At 43.9% G+C, this 19,700-nt stretch overlaps 1 protein-coding gene across 1 annotated transcript in view; it reads left to right on the top strand.

Annotated features, from left to right (window-relative positions):
• Positions 1-19,700, top strand: part of PCP4 (Purkinje cell protein 4) — a 69,359-nt gene that overhangs the window by 13,410 nt on the left and 36,249 nt on the right. Inside the window, exon 2 of the mRNA XM_055279735.2 lies at positions 16,405-16,456. Coding sequence (XP_055135710.1) covers positions 16,405-16,456 — 52 coding nt within the window. The remainder of the gene's footprint in view (positions 1-16,404; positions 16,457-19,700) is intronic.

The following is a 19,700-nucleotide window of genomic DNA, read 5'->3' as shown; positions in this document are numbered from 1 at the left end:
TGGTTGTTGGTAGTGGTGATCGTTTTTTATTTTTATTTTTTTTGTGGGAGAGAATTTTCACTTCTGCAGGGAGCAGCTGATCAAATGGCCCATACAACTTTTACCTGTCTTCTAATCTGAGTCTCAATCCACTTCTTGGGGTGTGCAGCTGATTTAGGACAAAACATTACTTTTCTTCCAGAGGTATACAACCTCGGACTTCTACTGTTTTCTGAAGCTATTTTTGTTCTAGTTGAATGTTGGGGGAAAAACCTGGCTATTTGTTTATTATTATACCAAAAAAGAAAGTCTCCAGCTTCTGAAGCTTGGGACACTCGCTATTAGAGAAACATGTTTTGCAGCACACAGTGCCAGATAAACTACACACCTGCATTTCATCACAACACGTCATTGCAGGAACAGCGGCATTAGCCTCCATAGAAAAAGGGTTTGCATGGGGGTCTAGGAAGCCAGTTAAACACATGAAAAACCCGTTGAGACACCTAAACAGAGTGAATTACAAAGCAAGAGCTGTTTTCATGGTGCCAGGGTCCTGTCCTCACAGATGCATGAAACGTACATCTGCAATTCTGACATCACAGCGGACACGGGAACCTGTGTGATGCATTATTGAGTTCCCTGACAATGTGCAATGCATTTGTCCCGTCTTTTTCCTAAAATGGCCCACCTATTTTCAAATGCAGAGCCTTGTGCGATGTCATACATTTCCACAATGTTGCTTTAAAATAAGAAAGGGCAGGAAACGTGATTCCGACTCTGCAACCAGTTGGACTGGGGCATAATATGTCTGCATTGTTGATGGCAGAAAGGGGGCGTCCAGGTCAGGTCTTCCATCTTCCAAGCCAATCTTTCCCCCTCTAGACCGGAAAGATTAAATGGCAAGTGCTCAGACTACCAAGTCGATCTGTCTAGACTCAAATTCCATTCGCTGATCCCCTCACGTAGCTGCAACAAGCTTGGGCATATTCCTAAGCCTCTCTGTGTCTCAAGTTTTATCTCCATCCAGTTGGGATAAAGGTAGTAGCCACCTCGTAGTAGGCTTGTTTCCATGAAAGTGTTTAGCTGTTGTCACTGTGACTGAAAAAACATAGCTGCTTGCATTTGCAGACAGAGCCTTGTGCCTTGGTGCAAAGAAAGGAAAACATCTTTGCCGAACTTAGCGGTGTCATCTATTCACTCAGCTCTAAGTATGGGCTTCTCTTGGATAACAGTAGGTTTGGCCTGTGTCCTTTCTTTCTCACACCTTTTTGTTCACTTGATGAGGATGCTGACTGCAGCGGTACATTATGCTTGGCTCAACCATGGCAGAGCCAGTGTGGCCATGGTGAGAGATCATTCAGGATGGATTACTGTTTAGGGACCGGCAGGGAAGAGTCTCCCAGCGATTGCGGCATTTCATTCTGTGGCCTTTGTTCATTCTTTGGCTTTTATCTGAGTACACCTGGCATGGCATTTTACCGGCTGTACTGGGGAGGACTGGGGGAATGGAAAGCCGACATTACTGCTGAAAGCAAAGAAAAGATGTGTCTTTCTCCGTGGCCGGTTTCTGTAATCCGGGAAGACCCCATGTGGGTTTTCTGATCTCATGTCAGCTTCCCTAGCCTTTGAAGTATAAAATTGCTAGAAGAACCACATCATCCTCGGAGGGACAGGCAGGCATCCTTAGTGTTCTTGAAATGATTACATTGTCAGTTTCATTTATTTCTAGAAGACTGGCCCTGCCTGTTGGTTTTTCTCCTAATTATCTGTATGAGAAAGACTTGCCCTTAAATGGGTGAGTTACAGGCACAGCTCAGTTTCTGTCATTACACTGATCTTTCATTGACAGTTTTCTACCCTCTGTTACTCTTGGCATCAGGCTGGTCAGCCATAACTTCTAGGGATGGGGAGAGAAATCGAATCTCTTCTATTCTTCTCTGTACTACTTCAATCTGGCAACTTCTATGTAGACTGTGAGAATATAACCTTGTAATAAACATTTGGGTCTCTTTGCCTTTGTCCGAGAGCCCACTGTTGTTTTTTTCTAATCACAGCAGCTGCTCTGGCTAGCATCTGGCTCATATACCAGCAGCCTTTATTCTGAGACTAATCTAAGGATTCAACACAAATTCAGGAAGGCAATCAAAGAAGTGGGTTGGATGGAGAAGTATTTCTTTGGGTGCAGTTCAGATGCAGAAGGTGGTAGACACCTACGTTTATGCATCGTCCTAGCACCCTACAGATCCATGGGGTTTCCAAGGGTGGCTTGGTGGGGTTGGGGGGCTTGCAGGTGAATTTGGCTGTAGCTGGGATAAATGGAGGTGCTTGTATGTTGATTCCTGGGCCCTTTGATCCAACCTCTGGGTTGGGGAGAGACTGCTGATTGGAGCAGATGCACACACCTTGTAACAGGGCCACTGAGTTCTCCCGGACTTCCATCCACATTTCTTCTTTGTCATCAGTGTACCCTCCTCCTGTATCTTCCATTTCTAGAAAAAAAATATGAGCTGTGATTTGTACGAAACACACAAAATGCATCCGTTAGAATAGAGATCCAGGAAACTTCAGCTGAAGTTAACAACTTCATAACACAGGTAGAGCCTGCATCCTTCATGAGAAAAATGACACAAATATTAGTATTCTTTGGAGTCTCTTAACATCCATGTGAGGTACATATTTTCTGTATCCTATTTTATTTTAATTCACTGTGAAAAAGAAACTGGTCAGATAAAGAAGCTGAGGCTTTGAGGAGCGGAATCATTTATTTGTGATGATTCAGCCATATTTACTCCCAGTGTTTCAACCGTGAGCTCAATGCACTCTTTTCATTACCTTTACTATATTGCAAGTTGAATACAATGAAAAAAAGGAGAAACATCTCTTCTTAAGCCTGTTTTACCATTATTTTGCTCTCTGATTTTTCTTAGAGACCAAATCCATGCAATGTGAGCGTTTTTATCTCATTTAGTTCTCACACGATAATGAGGTGGGTATATTGTTATTCTCATTTAATAAAAACAGACACTGAGGCTCAGAGAAGTTAAGTGTGACCTGAACTGGGCCACACAGCTGCTTGGGGCCAGGGCTGGGATTACCTGCGTAGTCGGATTCCAGCACACTTATTTTTGAGGTTAAATTTATTAAGGTGTAATTTACATGTGGTAAAATCTACCCCTTTTAGTTGTATGTTCAATGAGTTTTGACAGATATGCAGTCTTTTTTTTTTTTTGAGATGGAATTTCTCTTTTGTTGCCCAGGCTGGAGTGCAATGGTGTGATCTTGGCTCACTGCAACCTCCGCCTCCCGGGTTCAAGCAATTCTCCTGCCTCAGCCTCCCAAGTAGCTGGGATTACAGGCATGCACCGCCACACCCAGCTAATTTTGTATTTTTAGTAGAGACGGGGTTTCAACATGTTGGTCAGGCTGTTCTCAAACTCCCGACCCAGGTGATCCGCCTGTGTTGGACTCCCAAAGTGCTGGGATCACAGGAGTGAGCCACCGCACCCAGCTGACACATATGCAGTCTTATAATTGAGAGATAGACTATTCTGGCCAGGCACGGTGGCCCATACCTGTAATCCCAGCACTTTGGGAGGCTGAGGCAGGCAGGTCACCTGAGGTCAGGAGTTCGAGACCAGCCTGGCCAACATGGCAAAACCTTGTCTCTACTAAAAATACAAAAGTTAGCCGGGTGTGGTGGCATGTGCCTGTAATCCCAGCTACTCGGGAGGCTGAGACAGGACAATCGCTTGAACCCAAGGAGGCAGAGGTTGCAGTGAGCGGAGATCATGCCACTGCACTCCAGGCTGGGTGACAGAGGAGACTCCGTCTTAAAAAAAAAAAAAAGAGACAGAGAGAGAGAGTGATTATTCTATCACCCGAACAGTTTCTTTGTGTGCTTATGGTCAGTCCTGTCTTTCTACCCTTGGCCCTAGAGCCCACATGCTTCACCAGCACACTTTAAATAAAAATAAGCCCAATTACGACGCAAGGTATTTACACCGTTTTGAGAATAGTATGATCATATCGGCTTTTAAGTCAATTAAATCTCATAGTGCTACAGTTTATAAATGTTACTTTATAATGAAGAGCTGAAGTATAGAAAAGTAACAAAATGACACCAGAGTGACCTGTGTTCCTGGTCTTTGTAAATTATGCCAGGGTCTCTGACTGCAGGGAGGGCATTCAATGAATGGGAGCGCTTGTGATTCCGAACAGCAGCCCCAGCCAGAGTCTTGAAATGGGTTTCTGTCCTGCCCCTTCTCAAACTGACACTCAGCAAGTGCCACCTGCTCCTGCTCCAGGGGGCTATTCAACCATGTAGTCCCCGGGGGAGCCAGGGCTGTGGGAGGTGTTGGTTGCTAAGAAGCAATGAGCCTGAGGCCCAGCCGCGAGCCTGAGGCCCAGCGGAGCTTCCAGCTGCCCTCCCTCTGCTCTGACCACAGCTCGCCCCTCTGCCAGGCGCTGCCCTCACAAGGCAGCTGAGAAGGACATCACGCTGGCAGCTGGGGAAACCTCTGGCTCGGGGCTGGAGAAACAGTTCTGGGCATGTGGTTGAGGGAGGACACATCTTTCTAGCCCAGGGAGCGTCCTACCTCCATGTGGTTTGGGGTTCAGGAGAGAATTCAGCCCATGCCCGGCAGAGGGCACACACCCAAGCTGCGCTGAAGGAGATGCCCTCCCCTGTGCTCTGGGCATCCCCCAAAGCCAGGCACCCTCTCCCTCCCCTGGGAAAGGACGCCAGGACAGGCCTCAGAGCCTGCAGAGCCAGGCCTGTGCCCGGCTTTCTTTCCTGAGCGTCCTTCTATCAGCCCCTGTGGATGAGTCTGTTCTTTCCTATGTTGCTGTCTGAATGTACTAATTAGTCTGCGGGCAGCTTAAACAACAGAAATGTATTCTCTTATAGTTCTGGAGACCAGAAGTTTACAATCATGGTGTCTGCTGGGTTGGTTCCTTCTGAGCGCCGTGAGGGAGGATCTGCTCCAGACCCCTCTCCTGGGCTTGTAGATGCCGTCTTCTCCCTGTGTGTCCACACTGTCTTCCCTCTGCACGTCTGTGTTCAAATTGTCCCTTTTAATAAGGACACAGTCCTATTTGATTAGAGCCCATTCCAATGAGCTCTTCTTTACTCGATTGCAAAGATGTTCTCTTTCAATAGGATGACACTGTGGGGTACTTGGGGTTTAGGGCTTCCTCATGTGAATTGTGAGTGGAGGTCCCAATTCAGCCGACCACACTGCAAAAGTGGTAGTAGCTCTGCCTAACGTCAAGGACCATTCAGAACCTTCTATGATATTGATTTCAGGAAACTGACAGCAATACACAAGTCATCACCATGAGTCTTTGTTGAGCCAAGTTGAATAAACAAGTGGCTTTATTGGCAGGTATGAAATATGTAGGATTTGAAAAGTCAGGGGGAGTTCCAAATGAATTCAACAGTGTGGGCTGGACATTTCACTGTGAAATCTGTGAAATTAGAAGAGTCCACACAGAAGTCATTAAATAGCAACTGTTCTTTAAGTTGTATATATAAGTTGTATATGTATATACATATATACATATATATGTATACATATATAATGTTGTGTATATATACATAAATGTATACCTTTATGAAATTATATATATGGCATGTGGTTGGTTTTATAAAAGAGAGAGTATATATATGTCCACCTATAAGAAGATGGAAAGAAAAATATTCTGAAGTATTAACATGGATTAACTCTGATTAGTTGAATTGTAGGTGGCTTTTTGCATTTTTCCTTGCACATTTATGTTCCAAAAATTTCACAACGGCCATATCCTACTTTTGCAAATAGAAAACAGTGTTCTTCAACATGAAAATTGGCACAAAGAAGATTTTTTTTTAAAGTAGAAAATGCGAATTTTAGAAATATAGCTGTGAAAAAAAAGTACAAAATTAATTCCAATAAAATAAATCATGGATACCTGAAAATGATGGTACGTTTATAAATGTTTTGCCTAAACTGCAGTGATGCTAATTAGTTCTCTTACCATAAAGGTCAGGAGAAAAAATGATAGGAATAGAATATAGTATTTGAGGCAGAATTTCAGCCTTTGGGTCTTCCAGAGGTGAGAATGAAAGAAGAGAGGAGGAATTAGAAAGGTTAATGCATTTGTCATTGAAAATCCCATCACTTTTTTTTAACCAACTTTTTTTTTTTTTTTTTTTTTTAAAACCTTCTAGCTGAAGTTTTCTTTTGACATGAATTTCTACACCTTTAGGGATTAAATTAATGCTCAATTTTTGGAATGTTATTAGGAGAATTATAGATGACTTAAAAATATCACTGGCGAGAATTTAAATCTTTTCTGTCTCTATCACAAAATGTAGGCATAAAAGTCTCTTCTGCTCTTCAGACAAATTCAGCAACTTTGATTTCGAAGTTGCCTTTAATGATAGGTCTTCAGTGTTCCTGAGAATTCATTTGCTTAATGATCGAGGTGGCCTCAAGCAGTCGTCAGCTACTTGCTTACCTGTCCGGCTGTTGATGCCATTTCACTGTGCAATCCCTGTGGCTTTGTTTCTCTGTTCGTTTAAAGGTGGATCATCTAAGAGCCTGATTAGCCTTTGTCAAAATAACATTAAATATAATACCATAGTAACAGGCCTTTTTGTTTCTTTATAAACATGGTGATTCAGAGAAAGCAGACAAGAAACCCTTAGAAGGGCTTACTGGGGTGACCGGAGGCAGTCCTGCATTTTGTGTCTCTGCTGTGTGGGGTATTAATTGTGCGAGGAATATGCAATATCTGAAACTTCATGGTCCCCATGTGCAATATATACCAAAGATATGCGGATTTGTGTTTTTCCCCTTTTTTATGATCCATCTAGGGAACTGCTTGTCGAGATGCTGCCATTCCAGGGTAACTAAAAACCCTGAAACCATTAGAAGTGTTGATATCAGGATGCTACAGCACAAAAAGAAGACAGCACTGCGGAGAAAAATAACTTAAGAGAGGACACATCACCGGGGGATAGAAGGTGTTAAGTAGCACTTGCTAACAAGAGCTTTCATGCCACCACGAGAACGAGATGGATTTATTACTTCCTTCCTTTGCAGAATCTCAGCAACTTTGTGGTAGACAGGGGCCAACAGAAGTCAGATGTTGGGAACAGGGGGCAAAATTTTAAAGAAGACTTAGGAACAAATACTTCCTTTCTTTTCATAGAGATAAACCACCCATTTAACATCACTCAACAACGGCTCTTGTGGTAAACGCTGTCATTGATGAACAGGTGGGGAGAGCATGGCTGCTGGGTCCTGGTTCCTTAGATGTGGCCAGTAGGAGGCATGGATTATCATTTTTCTTTGGCAGGGAGGGGACTGAGACTTCAATGAGGAATTTCTCCAGTGATACGCAGCTGGTGGGGACAGTCAGTGGTTGGCACACCTCCCTCAAGAGCTGACAGCGGTGTGAGTTAGGGGACTCCCCCACTGCCCCTGATGTCAATCATCCTTGGGTCTCAGCTCCTCCTCTCCATGCTGAGATGGTTGCTTTATTCTCTGCCTGGCCCTCCAGGCTGTGAGCCACCAAAGTGGGAGCAGTGGGCCCCTTCTGCTTGGGACCCTCGGGCCTAGCCCAGGACCTGGCTCAGCAAAGGCAAAAACAAACAGTCCAGGAGTTGGTCCCCTGACCTGGCTGAGTCTGGGTACCTGTCTGACCCTGTACCCGTGACTTTTTCTCCTGACAGCTTTGCACATTGGTAAATGTACCTAATTTCCACGTTTCACTTAAAAAAGTAGCCTTTGCTTCTTAGCCTGGGAGACACCATAGTCCTTTAACTAGAGAAGTTTTCCTGTGCAGTAGCCGTGAGAGGCTGACAGCAGGACTGGGAGGAGCCCATTTCACTTCCATCCCCGCGTGGCTTGATCACGGGGCTGAGAGGGAACGCCTCTGTGAGCCAGGAGCCTCTGTGGGTCCAGTTGTCCCTTGTCCCCTATGGATCTGGCTGCATGAGGACTCTCTCTCTCTTTCTAGCGTTGCCAAAGCCAGATTTATGAATAAAGCTCTTCCGAATATTTGGTGGCCACATAGGCAAGTCTACTGGGGAGATGGGAAACAAAGGGAGGGGTGTATGGCACCCTAAGAAATTTGGGGATGACCTGGGCCCTGACAGCTTCAGAAGCCTCCTTATTCCCTAACCCTTAGGGGTCTTCAAAAGTGGTGAACCCCCCCAGTCCAACCATATCTCACCAAATTAAATATCAAACCAAGTTCTTTTTTTTTTTTTTTTTTTTTGAGACGGAGTCTCGCTTTGTCGCCCAGGCTGGAGTGCAGTGGCACGATCTCGGCTCACTGCAAGCTCCGTCTCCCGGTTTCACGCCATTCTCCTGCCTCAGCCTCTTGAGTAGCTGGGACTACAGGCGCCTGCCACCACGCCTGGCTAATTTTTTGTATTTTTAGTAGGGACGGGGTTTCACCGTGTTAGCCAGGATGGTCTCTATCTCCTGACTTCGTGATCTGCCCGCCTCGGCCTCCCAAAGTGCTGGGATTACAGGCGTGAGCCACCCCGCCCGGCCTCAAACCAAGTGAATACAGATTTACCCACTTAAATGCTAGAGGCATACATTCAGAAAAAAATTATTAGACTGCAATTTGGACCCCAAATTTAACCAGCTGGAATTCACTTCACATTTCATATTCCTCAATCTCTGGAATGAAAAATAAGTGTCTTTTAATGGGAACTTGTATTTTATCCTAAAGATGGAACAAAGTGTACTGGGCTGAATTATTTCCCAAATAGGCGTGATCTGTCTCGTGTTCTGGGTTATGATGAATGATAAAACAGGTTTGGGTGAGTTGGCTTCTTACTGATGTATGAACAGCACACTGATTTTATGGGTATGGACAACAAAGGGTGGAAGCGAGGCCTTCCACTGCAGCATTCTAGAAGTCGTATAATAAACACTCTCAAAACAACCACAGGAGTCCTTCAGGCCCAGGCATGGCCCATGATACAATGAAAAGGTTTCAATGACTGTATTAGAATAATTTTCTGAAAGCTTAGAATTACTGGGTTTCTCCAATCTTTTCCTTACTTCAGGGAGACATGGGACTAGAGTTGGGTTGAGCCACACTGAAGCCCAAGGCAGAAGGAAATATCAGTCATTCCAATCCTGTCTATTTCAAATTTTAATATTTATTTATCTATCTATTTATTTATTTTGAGACAGCCTCACTGTTGTTGCCCAGGCTGGAGTGCAGTGGCATGACCTCGGCTCAGTGCAACCTCTGCCTCCCAGGTTCAAGTGATTCTCCTGCCCCAGCCTCCAGAGTGGCTGGGATTACAGGCATTTGCCACCCCACCCAGCTCATTTTTTTTTTTTTTTTAATTTTTATTTTTAGTAGAGACGGGGTTTCACCATGTTGGCCAGGCTGGTCTCAAACTCCTGACCTCAGGTGATCCACCCACCTCGGCCTCCCAAAGTGCTGGGATTACAGGTGCGAGCCGCCGTGCCTGGACAAAATTTTAATATTTTGTTCATCATGACGTTTTGCAGTACTTTTTATTTGAAAAATATTGCATTAACATATGATTTATTTTGATTACTGAGTTTCTTGGAGCCCTCTTAAATTTTGTGCCCAGGGGAAATGCCTTGCTTGCTTTACCCAGTGGTGGCTATTTCAAAAACACTGTGATTTTTGTAATGGATTTCACAAGGAAGAATAGTAGACTGAGAAGTCATCGAGTTTTTTGTTTTCAAAGGAATTTGTTTGTGGGACTGTTAGTGATGTTCAGGATGCCAGCACATTTTCTATTCAAGCCCTGAACTGAAGACCTAGGTATTAATGATGTTGCACAGCTCCTAACTGTAGCATACATATGGTCAGACATATCTTTATGTCCATTCTAAGCTCAAAGTACAGACAGAAATGGATCCAAGGCCAATTATTCACGTGGAACTTGATGTGGTCCGTTCAACTAGCAGGGTATTGAATATGAAGGGATTGTTTGTGATTTTGCAACTTAGTGAAAAAAAATAGTCACCCAGCCATGTCTGTGTGCTGAGTCAGACACCTCTCGTGTGTCACTAGGCCCTCTCTGAGGACCCCCGTGGGTGGCTGACTCAGCGTGGGCTCTGCAGACTTCAGGCAGTTGCACAGTAAGAGCATGTCATCTCCTGCCCACATCAATCACCTCCACCTCCACCCCTTGCCTTGGGGCTTCCTCATCAACCCAGGCAGCTGCCAGGTGCAAGACTTTGCATGGTCCAGATGCATGGGGAATTGGTGCTCTGTGGAGCACCTTGGATCAGCGAGAGATGGCAGCTGGTGGTGTAGGGTCCAGCCCTACGGGGCTTAGTGGGTGTTCTCCCCGTGTGTGGAGACGACAGATTGTAATAAATAAAGGCATAAGACAAAGAGATTAAGAGAAAACAGCTGGGCCTGGGGGACCACTACCATCAAGATGCAGAGACCGGTAGTGGCCCCAAACGGCTGGGCTCGCTGTTATTGCATACAAGACAAGGGGGCAGGGTAAGGAGGGTGAATCTTCTAAGTGACTGACAAGGTGAAGCAAGTCACGTGATTACAGGATAGGGGGCCCTTCCCTTTTAGGTAGCCGAAGCAGAGAGAGAAGGCAGCATAGGTCAGCGTTTTCTTCTCTGCACTTATAAGAAAGATCAAAGACTCTAAGACTTTCACTATTTCTTCTACTGCTATCTACTATGAACTTCAAAGAGGAACCAGGAGTACGGGAGGAGCATGAAAGTGGACAAGGAGCGTGACCATTGAAGCACAGCACCACAGGGAGTGGTTTAGGCCTCCGGATGACTGCGGACAGGCCTGGATAATATCCAGCCTTCCACAAGAAGCTGGTGGAGCAGAGCGTTCCCTGACTTCTCCAAGGAAAGGAGACCCCCTTTTGCGGTCTGCTAAGTAACGGGTGCCTTCCCAGACACTGGTGTTACCGCTCTATCAAGGAGCCCTCAAGTGGCCCTTATGCGGGCGTGACAGAAGGCTCACCTCTTGCCTTCTAGGTCACTTCTCACAATGTCCCTTCAGCACCTCACCGTATGTCCACCGGTTATTCCTAGGTTACATTAGTAATGCAACAAAGAGTAATATTAAAAGCTAATGATTAATAATGTTTATAATAATGATTGATAATTGTTCATGATCATCTCTATATCTAGTTTGTATTATGACTATTCTTATTCTAACTATTGTCTTTAGTATACTGAAACAGTTTGTACCTTCAGTCTCTTGCCTCGGCACCTGGGTAATCCTCCGCCCCATGGTGGATAACTCTTTAGTCTTCTCCCTAGAGCCTCTGTCCTCAGACACAGTTCACACAGCTCTCAGGGGTCACACTGCAAGATCAGCAGTTAGAATTTTGTGTTTTAAAACTTTTTTTAAACTTTAATTTTTGTGGGTATATAGTAGGTGTATATATTTATAGGGGACATGAGACATTTTGATATAGGCATGCAATGTGAAATAAATACATCATGGAGAATGGGGTATGCATTCCCTTAAGCATGTATCCTTTGAGTTACAAACAATTCAGTTACACTCTTTTAAGTTGTTTTAAAATGTATAGTTATTATTGATTACCATCTCCCTGTTGTGCTATCAAATAGTAGGTCTTATTTATTCTAACTATTTTTTGTACCTATTAACTATCCCCACCTCCCCTATTCAGCCATAAAAGAGAGTGAGATCTAGTCATCTGCAACAACATGGATGGAACTGGAGATTATTATGTTAAGGGAAATAAGCCATTTGTGATCGTGAAGGTCAATCCAAGTGGAATACACTGTCTCACAGAGGGCCACCTGTCTTTTGTGGAGGTCTCTGGAGATAACAATAGGGACATTGCTCTAACATGTTTAAAGAGGGAGGGCCAGTGTCTCTGATGATGTAGATAGACACAGAGCTGGCTTGAGCACCAGGGACGCTGATTTCAGGCGGTTGAAGGAGGAAGGGGGTGTCCTTCTTCTAGACTCTTCGGTGAGCATCCAGGAAGATGCCATGTCTGCATGGGGACAAGGTGTTGCGGAGGGTCCCAAACAGGAGCATTTTATGAAAGAGAAGTCATTAGGGTGGGTGTCAGGCTGGAGATGATCAGGAGAAGATTGAGAACATCTGAGCTGAGTATTGTGACATAGACTGCAAGACTCATGGTGGCATTCTCCTGGGAGTGGAATTATTAGACAATCTAATGGATCTAGTTTTGCTGTGGTTGAAGTTGATGCTGACTTTTTCCTCTACTACCACCCTACTACCCCCTTCCCCAGAAGAAAAGATAAGCGAAATCCCACATGTATCAACCCATGCTCTTCTTAGCAGTCATAACTGACTCACTCTCTAGATCCCTTGGAAAACATCATAGAAGATATCTGCTGACAAATTCGCAGATATCAGAATGCATATTCATGAAGCTCTCAAATACTCTAGTCCGTAGTTCTCTAGATAATTCTAATAGCATATTTTCTACACCTGCATTAAGTTGGTCATTGTGGCTATGCATATTTGTTTAGGGAGAACTTGTACTGCCTTCTGCATAACCTAACGTATTAAGCTATATTGATATCTAAACCGAATGACACATTGGTGGCATTCATGATACCATTGAATCATTTCTGAAATTCCTAAGAAAGAGCTCAGGATTCCAGAATCTCATATCAGGGTTTTCTCTGAAGCCAATTTATTGTGCCCTGTTTCTTGAATACTTGATTTCATTTATTAGTTCAATTATAATAAATAATACTTTTGAACTATGACTACTTCTGTTTAGTGGGCAACATATGTTCTTAGGATGATGAACTTGTAGTTGGAGCTCATTTAGAACAGAGATAAGAGATCACATCTTCTCCTATTTGGGGATGAGAGTGGGGTGGAGAGAAAAGGCAGCCTCTTCCCGAAGACGCTAACTTCTATCACCTCATGAAAAAGAATCTTTTCCTTGGTTGCTTAGAGAATGAACTACCTCCATCTGTCTGTTCATTTGACCATCCACCCATCTACCCATCCATCTACCCATTTATCTACTCATCTGTTCATCTATCCATCCATCCATCCATCCATCCATCCATCCATCCATCCATCCATCCACCCACTCATCCATCCTTAGGTCCATCCATCCATCCATCCATCCATCCATCCACCCATTCATCCACCTATCCATTCATCTACCCATCCATTCATCTATCCATCCACACATCCATCTGCTATTTATTTTAGTAGAGCCTAGCTCTGGGTGCTTATGTTATTTAAACATTAACAAAGATCTGGTAGCATTTCTGGAATTGAGCCCTTGGCTGTTGTTTGACTCTGCTTATTCCTAAAAGCCAAGTGTTCTTAAAACTCCAGCCTGTGGTGTTAATGAAGTCACATTTACCTTCAAACTCAAATCTTACTGCTGCCTAACTCCCCACCCGCTGATAAAGGCCCTCAGGAGGGATGCTGCACACAGTACTGAGAGATGCTTAAGTACAGTGGCTAAAAGGAAGGGCTCCAGAGCCAGCTTCTTGGGGACTGAATTCTGCCTCTGCCCCTTCCCCACTTTGTGGGCTTGAGCAAATTCCTCTCTGTGCCTCAGGATATAATTGGTAAAGTGAGGCTGATGAGGACACTAAGGGCATCTACCCCATCAGGGATGCTGTCAGAACTCAATGAGTTGATGATGCTTGAGCGCCCTTGAAGCCTGGCCCCATCAGCATGAGCCATGATTACCCGACACCCAGCCTGGTGTAGACTCTCTCCACTATAAGTTCAGTGGAACTGCAACTGCCTGGCATTGTAAAGACCAGACCCTGGGAATAGGGTAGCTCTTGGAGAATTCCCCCTCTGCCCTCAGACCTCCATTGAAAATGTCAAAAGGTCTCAAAGAATTCTGAAATGAGATACTTTGAATAACGAGTTCTTTTTTGTCGGGATTATTTTTTGATGCGAGACACCTTCTCCTATGACATAAATCACCTTCATTGTGTCTCCATTAAATAGAACCTGACATAAAAACCCCATCTTAGAAATCCCGAAAAAATGACTCCTTTTATCCCCTGTGCACATTTCATTTTGGTTTTCCTCTGGTTTCTAAAAAGTGATCTTTTATGGAACAAGTTATTCATGACATTTGAAAGGCATCCATGTTTAAGGCATTTAAAGACAGTGGGGTTGAGCATGCACCTATTTTGCACTTGCCTTCCATTTAATTTGACTTTATTCTACTCTAACACTGTTCTTTTATTCTGTGAAATTTTCTTTTATTTGAGCCATCTATGAATTATGCAGGGAAAGATACTGGATTTGAATGCCAGAGTTTAATCACCTGAGGCGGCTGTTCCATCTCGGATTTTGTCCAATTCAGTAGTAGTCAGATTTCCACCCGGTGCAGCAAACGTACGAGCCTTGTGTTTAAAAAGAGGAGGCATCAACATAAGGACAGACAAAAAGAAGCAGGCATTTTTACTTGCAAATCTACTATATTTAAGAAATGGTTTACCTGATTTAAATCATTTCACATTGACTCAGATGGAAGGTGAATGGTATTGGTAATAAGTGGGAAGCTTTACTTTGCTTCTTTATTGGGTTATTGTCTGCATAACGCAATAAGCACACACGAGGATGGTTCACTTTGTTAATATAAATCTGGATCATTTACTCTATTTATTTATACTTCTCAGACTCTGAAAGCAAGGTTTTCCCAGATGACCCATTTACCATTAATTAAGGGTTGACAAATGACCTGAGAATTTCTTATGACAATGTTGAATGTCAAAGGGAGCTGATTGTTATTTTTCTGATATTGTTTTTAAGCTAAAGACCTGGACCCAAATATGAATTTTGATGGTACCTTATCCCTTAGTCACCTATCATGGTTTTCTCCTTGTTCGGCACTCTGCTGTTTTTTTCTAGGATCCCATTCAGATAGTGGCGTCACAGTAGCAATTCCTGAGGTCAAGGAAGTCCAGGCTCCAGTCTTGACTCTGCCACTCATTAGCTGCATGATCTGGGGCAAGTCATGCTCCCTACCTCCCTCATTTTCTTCATCTGAAAGTTAGAGACTTGGCCAGGCATGGTGGCTCATGCCTGTAATCCCAGCACTTTGGGAGGGCGAGGCGGGCGGATCATGGGGTCAGGAGTTCAAGACCAGCCTGGCCAACATGGTGAAACCCCATCTCTACAAAAAATACAAAAATTAGCCGAGGGTGGTGGCACGTGCCTGTAATCCCAGCTACTCTGTGGGCTGAGGTAGGAGAATAGCTTGAACCTGGGAAGCGGAGGTTGCAGTGAGCCGAGATCCTGCCACTGCACTCCAGCCTGGGACAGAGCGAGACTCTGTCTCAAAAAAAAAAAAAAAAAAAAAAAAGTTAGAGACTTTATAAGCTTTTCAGTCCTTTTCAACTCAAAGCATCCTTTTTGATAACAACCAAAAAGTGGGATTGACAAAATGCTTCTCTCTCCATCAACTAGAATCACGTTAAGCTTTGAGGAAACATCCTTTCTGTTTACATGTGTGGTGCATTTCACGCGGCTCCCCAGACTTCACACCCAGAGAATCTTGCCCAAAGAGTTAAGTCTAACCTTAAAAGACTTCATACTTATAGTTAACCTGGTAAAATGAAAATGCACAGGCTAGGTATAAACATGGCAGAAAAAAATAGTTTATAAGCAGGAGGAAACATAAGAGTTTCTTAGTTGATTAAAATTTATTTAAAAAGAAGACATTGGGCCGGGTGCGGTGGCTCACACCTGTAATCCCAGCACTTTGGGAGGCTGAGGCGGATGGATTATGAGGTCAGGAGATCGAGACCATCCTGGCTAACATGGTGAAACTCGTCTCTACTAAAAATACAAAAAATTAGCCGGATGTAGTCGTGGGTGCCTGTAGTCCCAGCCATTTGGGAGGCTGAAGCAGGAGAATGGTGTGAACCTGGGGGGCGGAGGTTGCCATGAGCCAAGATTGCACCACCGCACTCCAGCCTGGGCGACAGAGCCAGACTCCATCTCAAAAAAAAAAAAAAAAAAAAAAGACATTGGACATGGTGAATGGAATGAAAATACAGCAGCCTAATGACCATCATTAACAAAAGTAACAATGCTGATCTTGTAGCTGATACAGAACCTTGGCTGTTGCCTTCATATTTGCATTGAAGTTGTGCTTGATCTCCCTCCTGGTTTCTCTTGTTACTGGTGACCTGCATTCCTAGAGCAGTGGATGTGGATGAGGGGCAGCAGTGGATGTGGATGAGGGGGTCGGTCTGTGCAGCTTCAGTACATCCTTTCTTGGTGGATCCATTCCTACTCTCACTAGCACAGTGTTTTAGCCATCTGAGCTAAAGTAACATAGAACTTGATATAATGCAAGAGATGTTTGGAACAATAAAAGAGACAAAAGTAATGCCGAGTATATCCGATAACAATTTCTTTTTTCTTTTATTTTTTTGCCTTTAGCGACAAGGTGCTGGGGCAACCAATGGAAAAGACAAGACATCTGGTGAAAATGGTAAGAGGACATGAATAGTCCAAGTTCTTTCTCTTTTGCCATCTGCAGCCCTGGGTACGCAGCAGGTGCGGATCATACATCCCATCCCAATCAGCTTACTATATGTGTCTGTGCTTCAGCTTACAGAGGATTTTAGCAATTCACAGTGAGCACTGAGGTCTGGTTTTACGAAGAAAACTGAGCTAGCTAAATGCCATGATAAGAAGTTTCCCTTCCATAGGAGGACTCCCATTTTGGGCAACATGGTAATTACAATGCAAATCTAGTTCTCTGCTTTCTTCATTAGGGTGGGCGAGAATCATCCAAGTTGTTGTGAGGATAAAACGAGATCAAATGAGATAAGTGATTTGAAAACTGTGAAGTACACAACTTCTGAAATGATGTTTTAAAACTTGCTTCAGCCCTCCAGAGCACACAGGATGCGGTGCTGGTCCATTGGAAGGTGCTGAGTCAGTGAATGTCACTGCAGTGATTCACCAGCAAATAAAAACGATAGCAGTGACAGGAACATTGCATCCTGCCTCTTCATGGGCCCATCTCAACCACGACCCTAAATTGTAGGAATGATCATCATATTTTTATGGATCAGGAAACGGAGGCTTGGCATTGGGGTGAGATTTAGCTAGAAATGGGAAGTCCATGGATCCTGAAGGAAATAGAGCCAGTTGGAACCCCAGGTCTCTAACTTCAGCAATTGACATAAGAACAAGCATAATAATAAAAAACACCCAGCGGTATGCACCAAGGGCCGCAGCATAGTTCTGGTGAGGTGAGACTCTGGGTGTTCTTCCTTTCTGTTAACTCAAGATGAACTCTCCTTTTATGGAAAATGACTCTTGCTGCCGACTGGATGAAATTGATGCTAGTGTCCACCAATCAGACTGTGGATAATGCCAATCTGAAATACCACCTGTTAAAATTCCCTGGGGCCTGACAACCCCTTTGGAGCCTCTGTGGTGGGTGGTGGGTCTGAGCTGAGCAAGACTCAAGTGTGAGAATGTTGCTCTGCATCTGCAGCCTGCCAACGTGCCCACCCATTTACGACAGTCCTATTGGGCAGGGTGAGTGCAGTGCTCCCTGGATAAAGAGGTCATCATATCAATAAGTAGAGAGGTGGGGGCTCTACAATGTCCTAATTGGAGCTAGGGGGCTGGGAGAAGGAAACAAGGTTTTCCATGAGGCTGATGGCTCTTCCTTTGCTGCCCAGGGCTTCTCCTGTCTCCTGTGTGTGAGTTGGGGTGGGTGTGTGGGGTACTGGCAAGGAAGGCAGGAAGCAGAGGAAGGAGCAAATGATGGGGCTTAAAAGGGAGGAGCATATTGTAGTTGCCTATATGAGGAAGGACCCACTGCCTGCCATAGGGGAGCATAGGGCGCTGTGAGCCTCCACTGATTTTCCCAGTTCATACATTCATAGCCATCTTTCATGCAAGTTCCTTTCCATTGAACCTCACAACCTTAGAATTACAGAGTTTTACAGTCAAAAGACTTCTCAGAGATCCTCTATTGTAGTGATTCTCAACTTTTTTTTTTTTTTTGAGACAGAGTTTCGCTCTTGTCGCCCAGGCTGGAGTGCAATGGGACAATCTCGGCTCACTGCAACCTCCACCTCCAGGGTTCAAGTGATTCTCCTGCCTCAGCCTCCTGAGTAGCTGGGATTACAGGCACCCACCACCATGCCTGGCTAATTTTTATATTTTTAGTAGAGACAGGATTTCACCATGTTGGCCAGGCTGGTCTCGAACTCCTGAACTCAGCTGATCCACCCACCTCGGCCTCCCAAAGTGCTGGGATTACAGGTGTGAGCCACCACACCCAGCCAACATTTTTGTTCTCACAACTCCTTTCCATTTTAAAGAATTCTTGAGGACCCCAAAGAACTTTTGTTTATGTTGGTGATATCTATTGACGTTTGTCATGCTGGAACCCTACTGACTCTAATAGAGATGGTACCGAAGAAAAGACCTGGAGGCAGTGAGCAAGACATAGGATTTATTGAGACGAGTTACCTCTAGGGCAGTCCAGCAGCGATGGGCTGGATAAAAGAACCACAACTGCATGTAACAAGCATGCAGTTTACACAGCGTTTTCACTTGGCACCCTCCCTCTAGCAACTTCTACTTGGCAATCTACATTCATTCCAAAACAAAGGTCCCCAATCCCCTGTATGGCCTGCATCCCATGGGATGGACTGGGAATTCAGATGTTCCTCATAGATAAGAACAAATCCCTAGATTGGCCACTCCCATATTCCTTAGCTTGGAACTCAACTCTCAGCACACATTCTTCTTAGACCATAGGGTCATTCTCAGGGTATGCTTAAGTTAGGCTATTGATATCAGGTGTATCTGCCATACACTGTCTCCTATATTAGGAATTAAAATGGAGAAAGTTTTAAATGGTTTTCTTATTAATTTATTAAAAATAAAATAATAAACCTACTACATGTTAATGTAAGTAACGTTTTGAAAAATGAAAAGTCATTATATTTTCCAAAATGGAAAAGGATATTTAGTAAAAAGTGGCAATTTTACATTTCTGCAACTCTCTTTAAAGTCTGGCTTGACAGAGGACAGCTGGATTTTCATATTGGCTTCTGCGTTCAATCTGTTATATCATGTGATGTGTAGCCTGTGGAAAATTTGACTGCTCACTTGTGAGAATATGAGATTTAAAAAAGCAAGTAATATCCTTTAAGATCAAACTCTTACCTTTTATAATAATAATATATTTTACAAGACCAAAAATATTTTTGATCTTTTGGGCTCCCTTAAAGGATGTAGGCACCCCCCAGGGTACCTGGTTCACACTTTGGGAACTACTGCTCAGCATGTCTCATGTCATGTTTGGAGGAGCCTGAAGACCAGGCACATGGTGATGAAGCCAGGACTAGGTCTTATGTGTTCGATGTCTCTGCCTCTTGGCTTTACGTTGGCATCCTATTGGTCTTTCAAACCATGCTGACACGCTCAGTGCTTTGCACCAAAGGGAATTACCGGCTACTGTAGGTGATGCCATTTTCTGCCATTCAAAGACATGGAATTTCTTTTAGCTGAAAACTGGTCCACACCAGTGGAAACTGAGTGAGTTTTTTTATGGAGGTATAAAAATTAATTAAATGGAAATATTCCTGATGCTATGAATAAGGCTTTTCATTAGATAATTCTAGATATTAAATGATAGTCACTTTTGGGTAGAAAAGGGAATTCGAGATTATTTTACAGTTACCGGATAATGGCAATGTATA

This window comes from Symphalangus syndactylus, chromosome 5 (assembly GCF_028878055.3).
Source record: "Symphalangus syndactylus isolate Jambi chromosome 5, NHGRI_mSymSyn1-v2.1_pri, whole genome shotgun sequence".
In the NCBI taxonomy this organism is placed as follows: Eukaryota; Metazoa; Chordata; class Mammalia; order Primates; family Hylobatidae; genus Symphalangus; species Symphalangus syndactylus.
The sequence above is the reverse complement of the archived record's forward strand: the minus strand, read 5'-3'. Positions and strand labels throughout refer to the sequence as shown.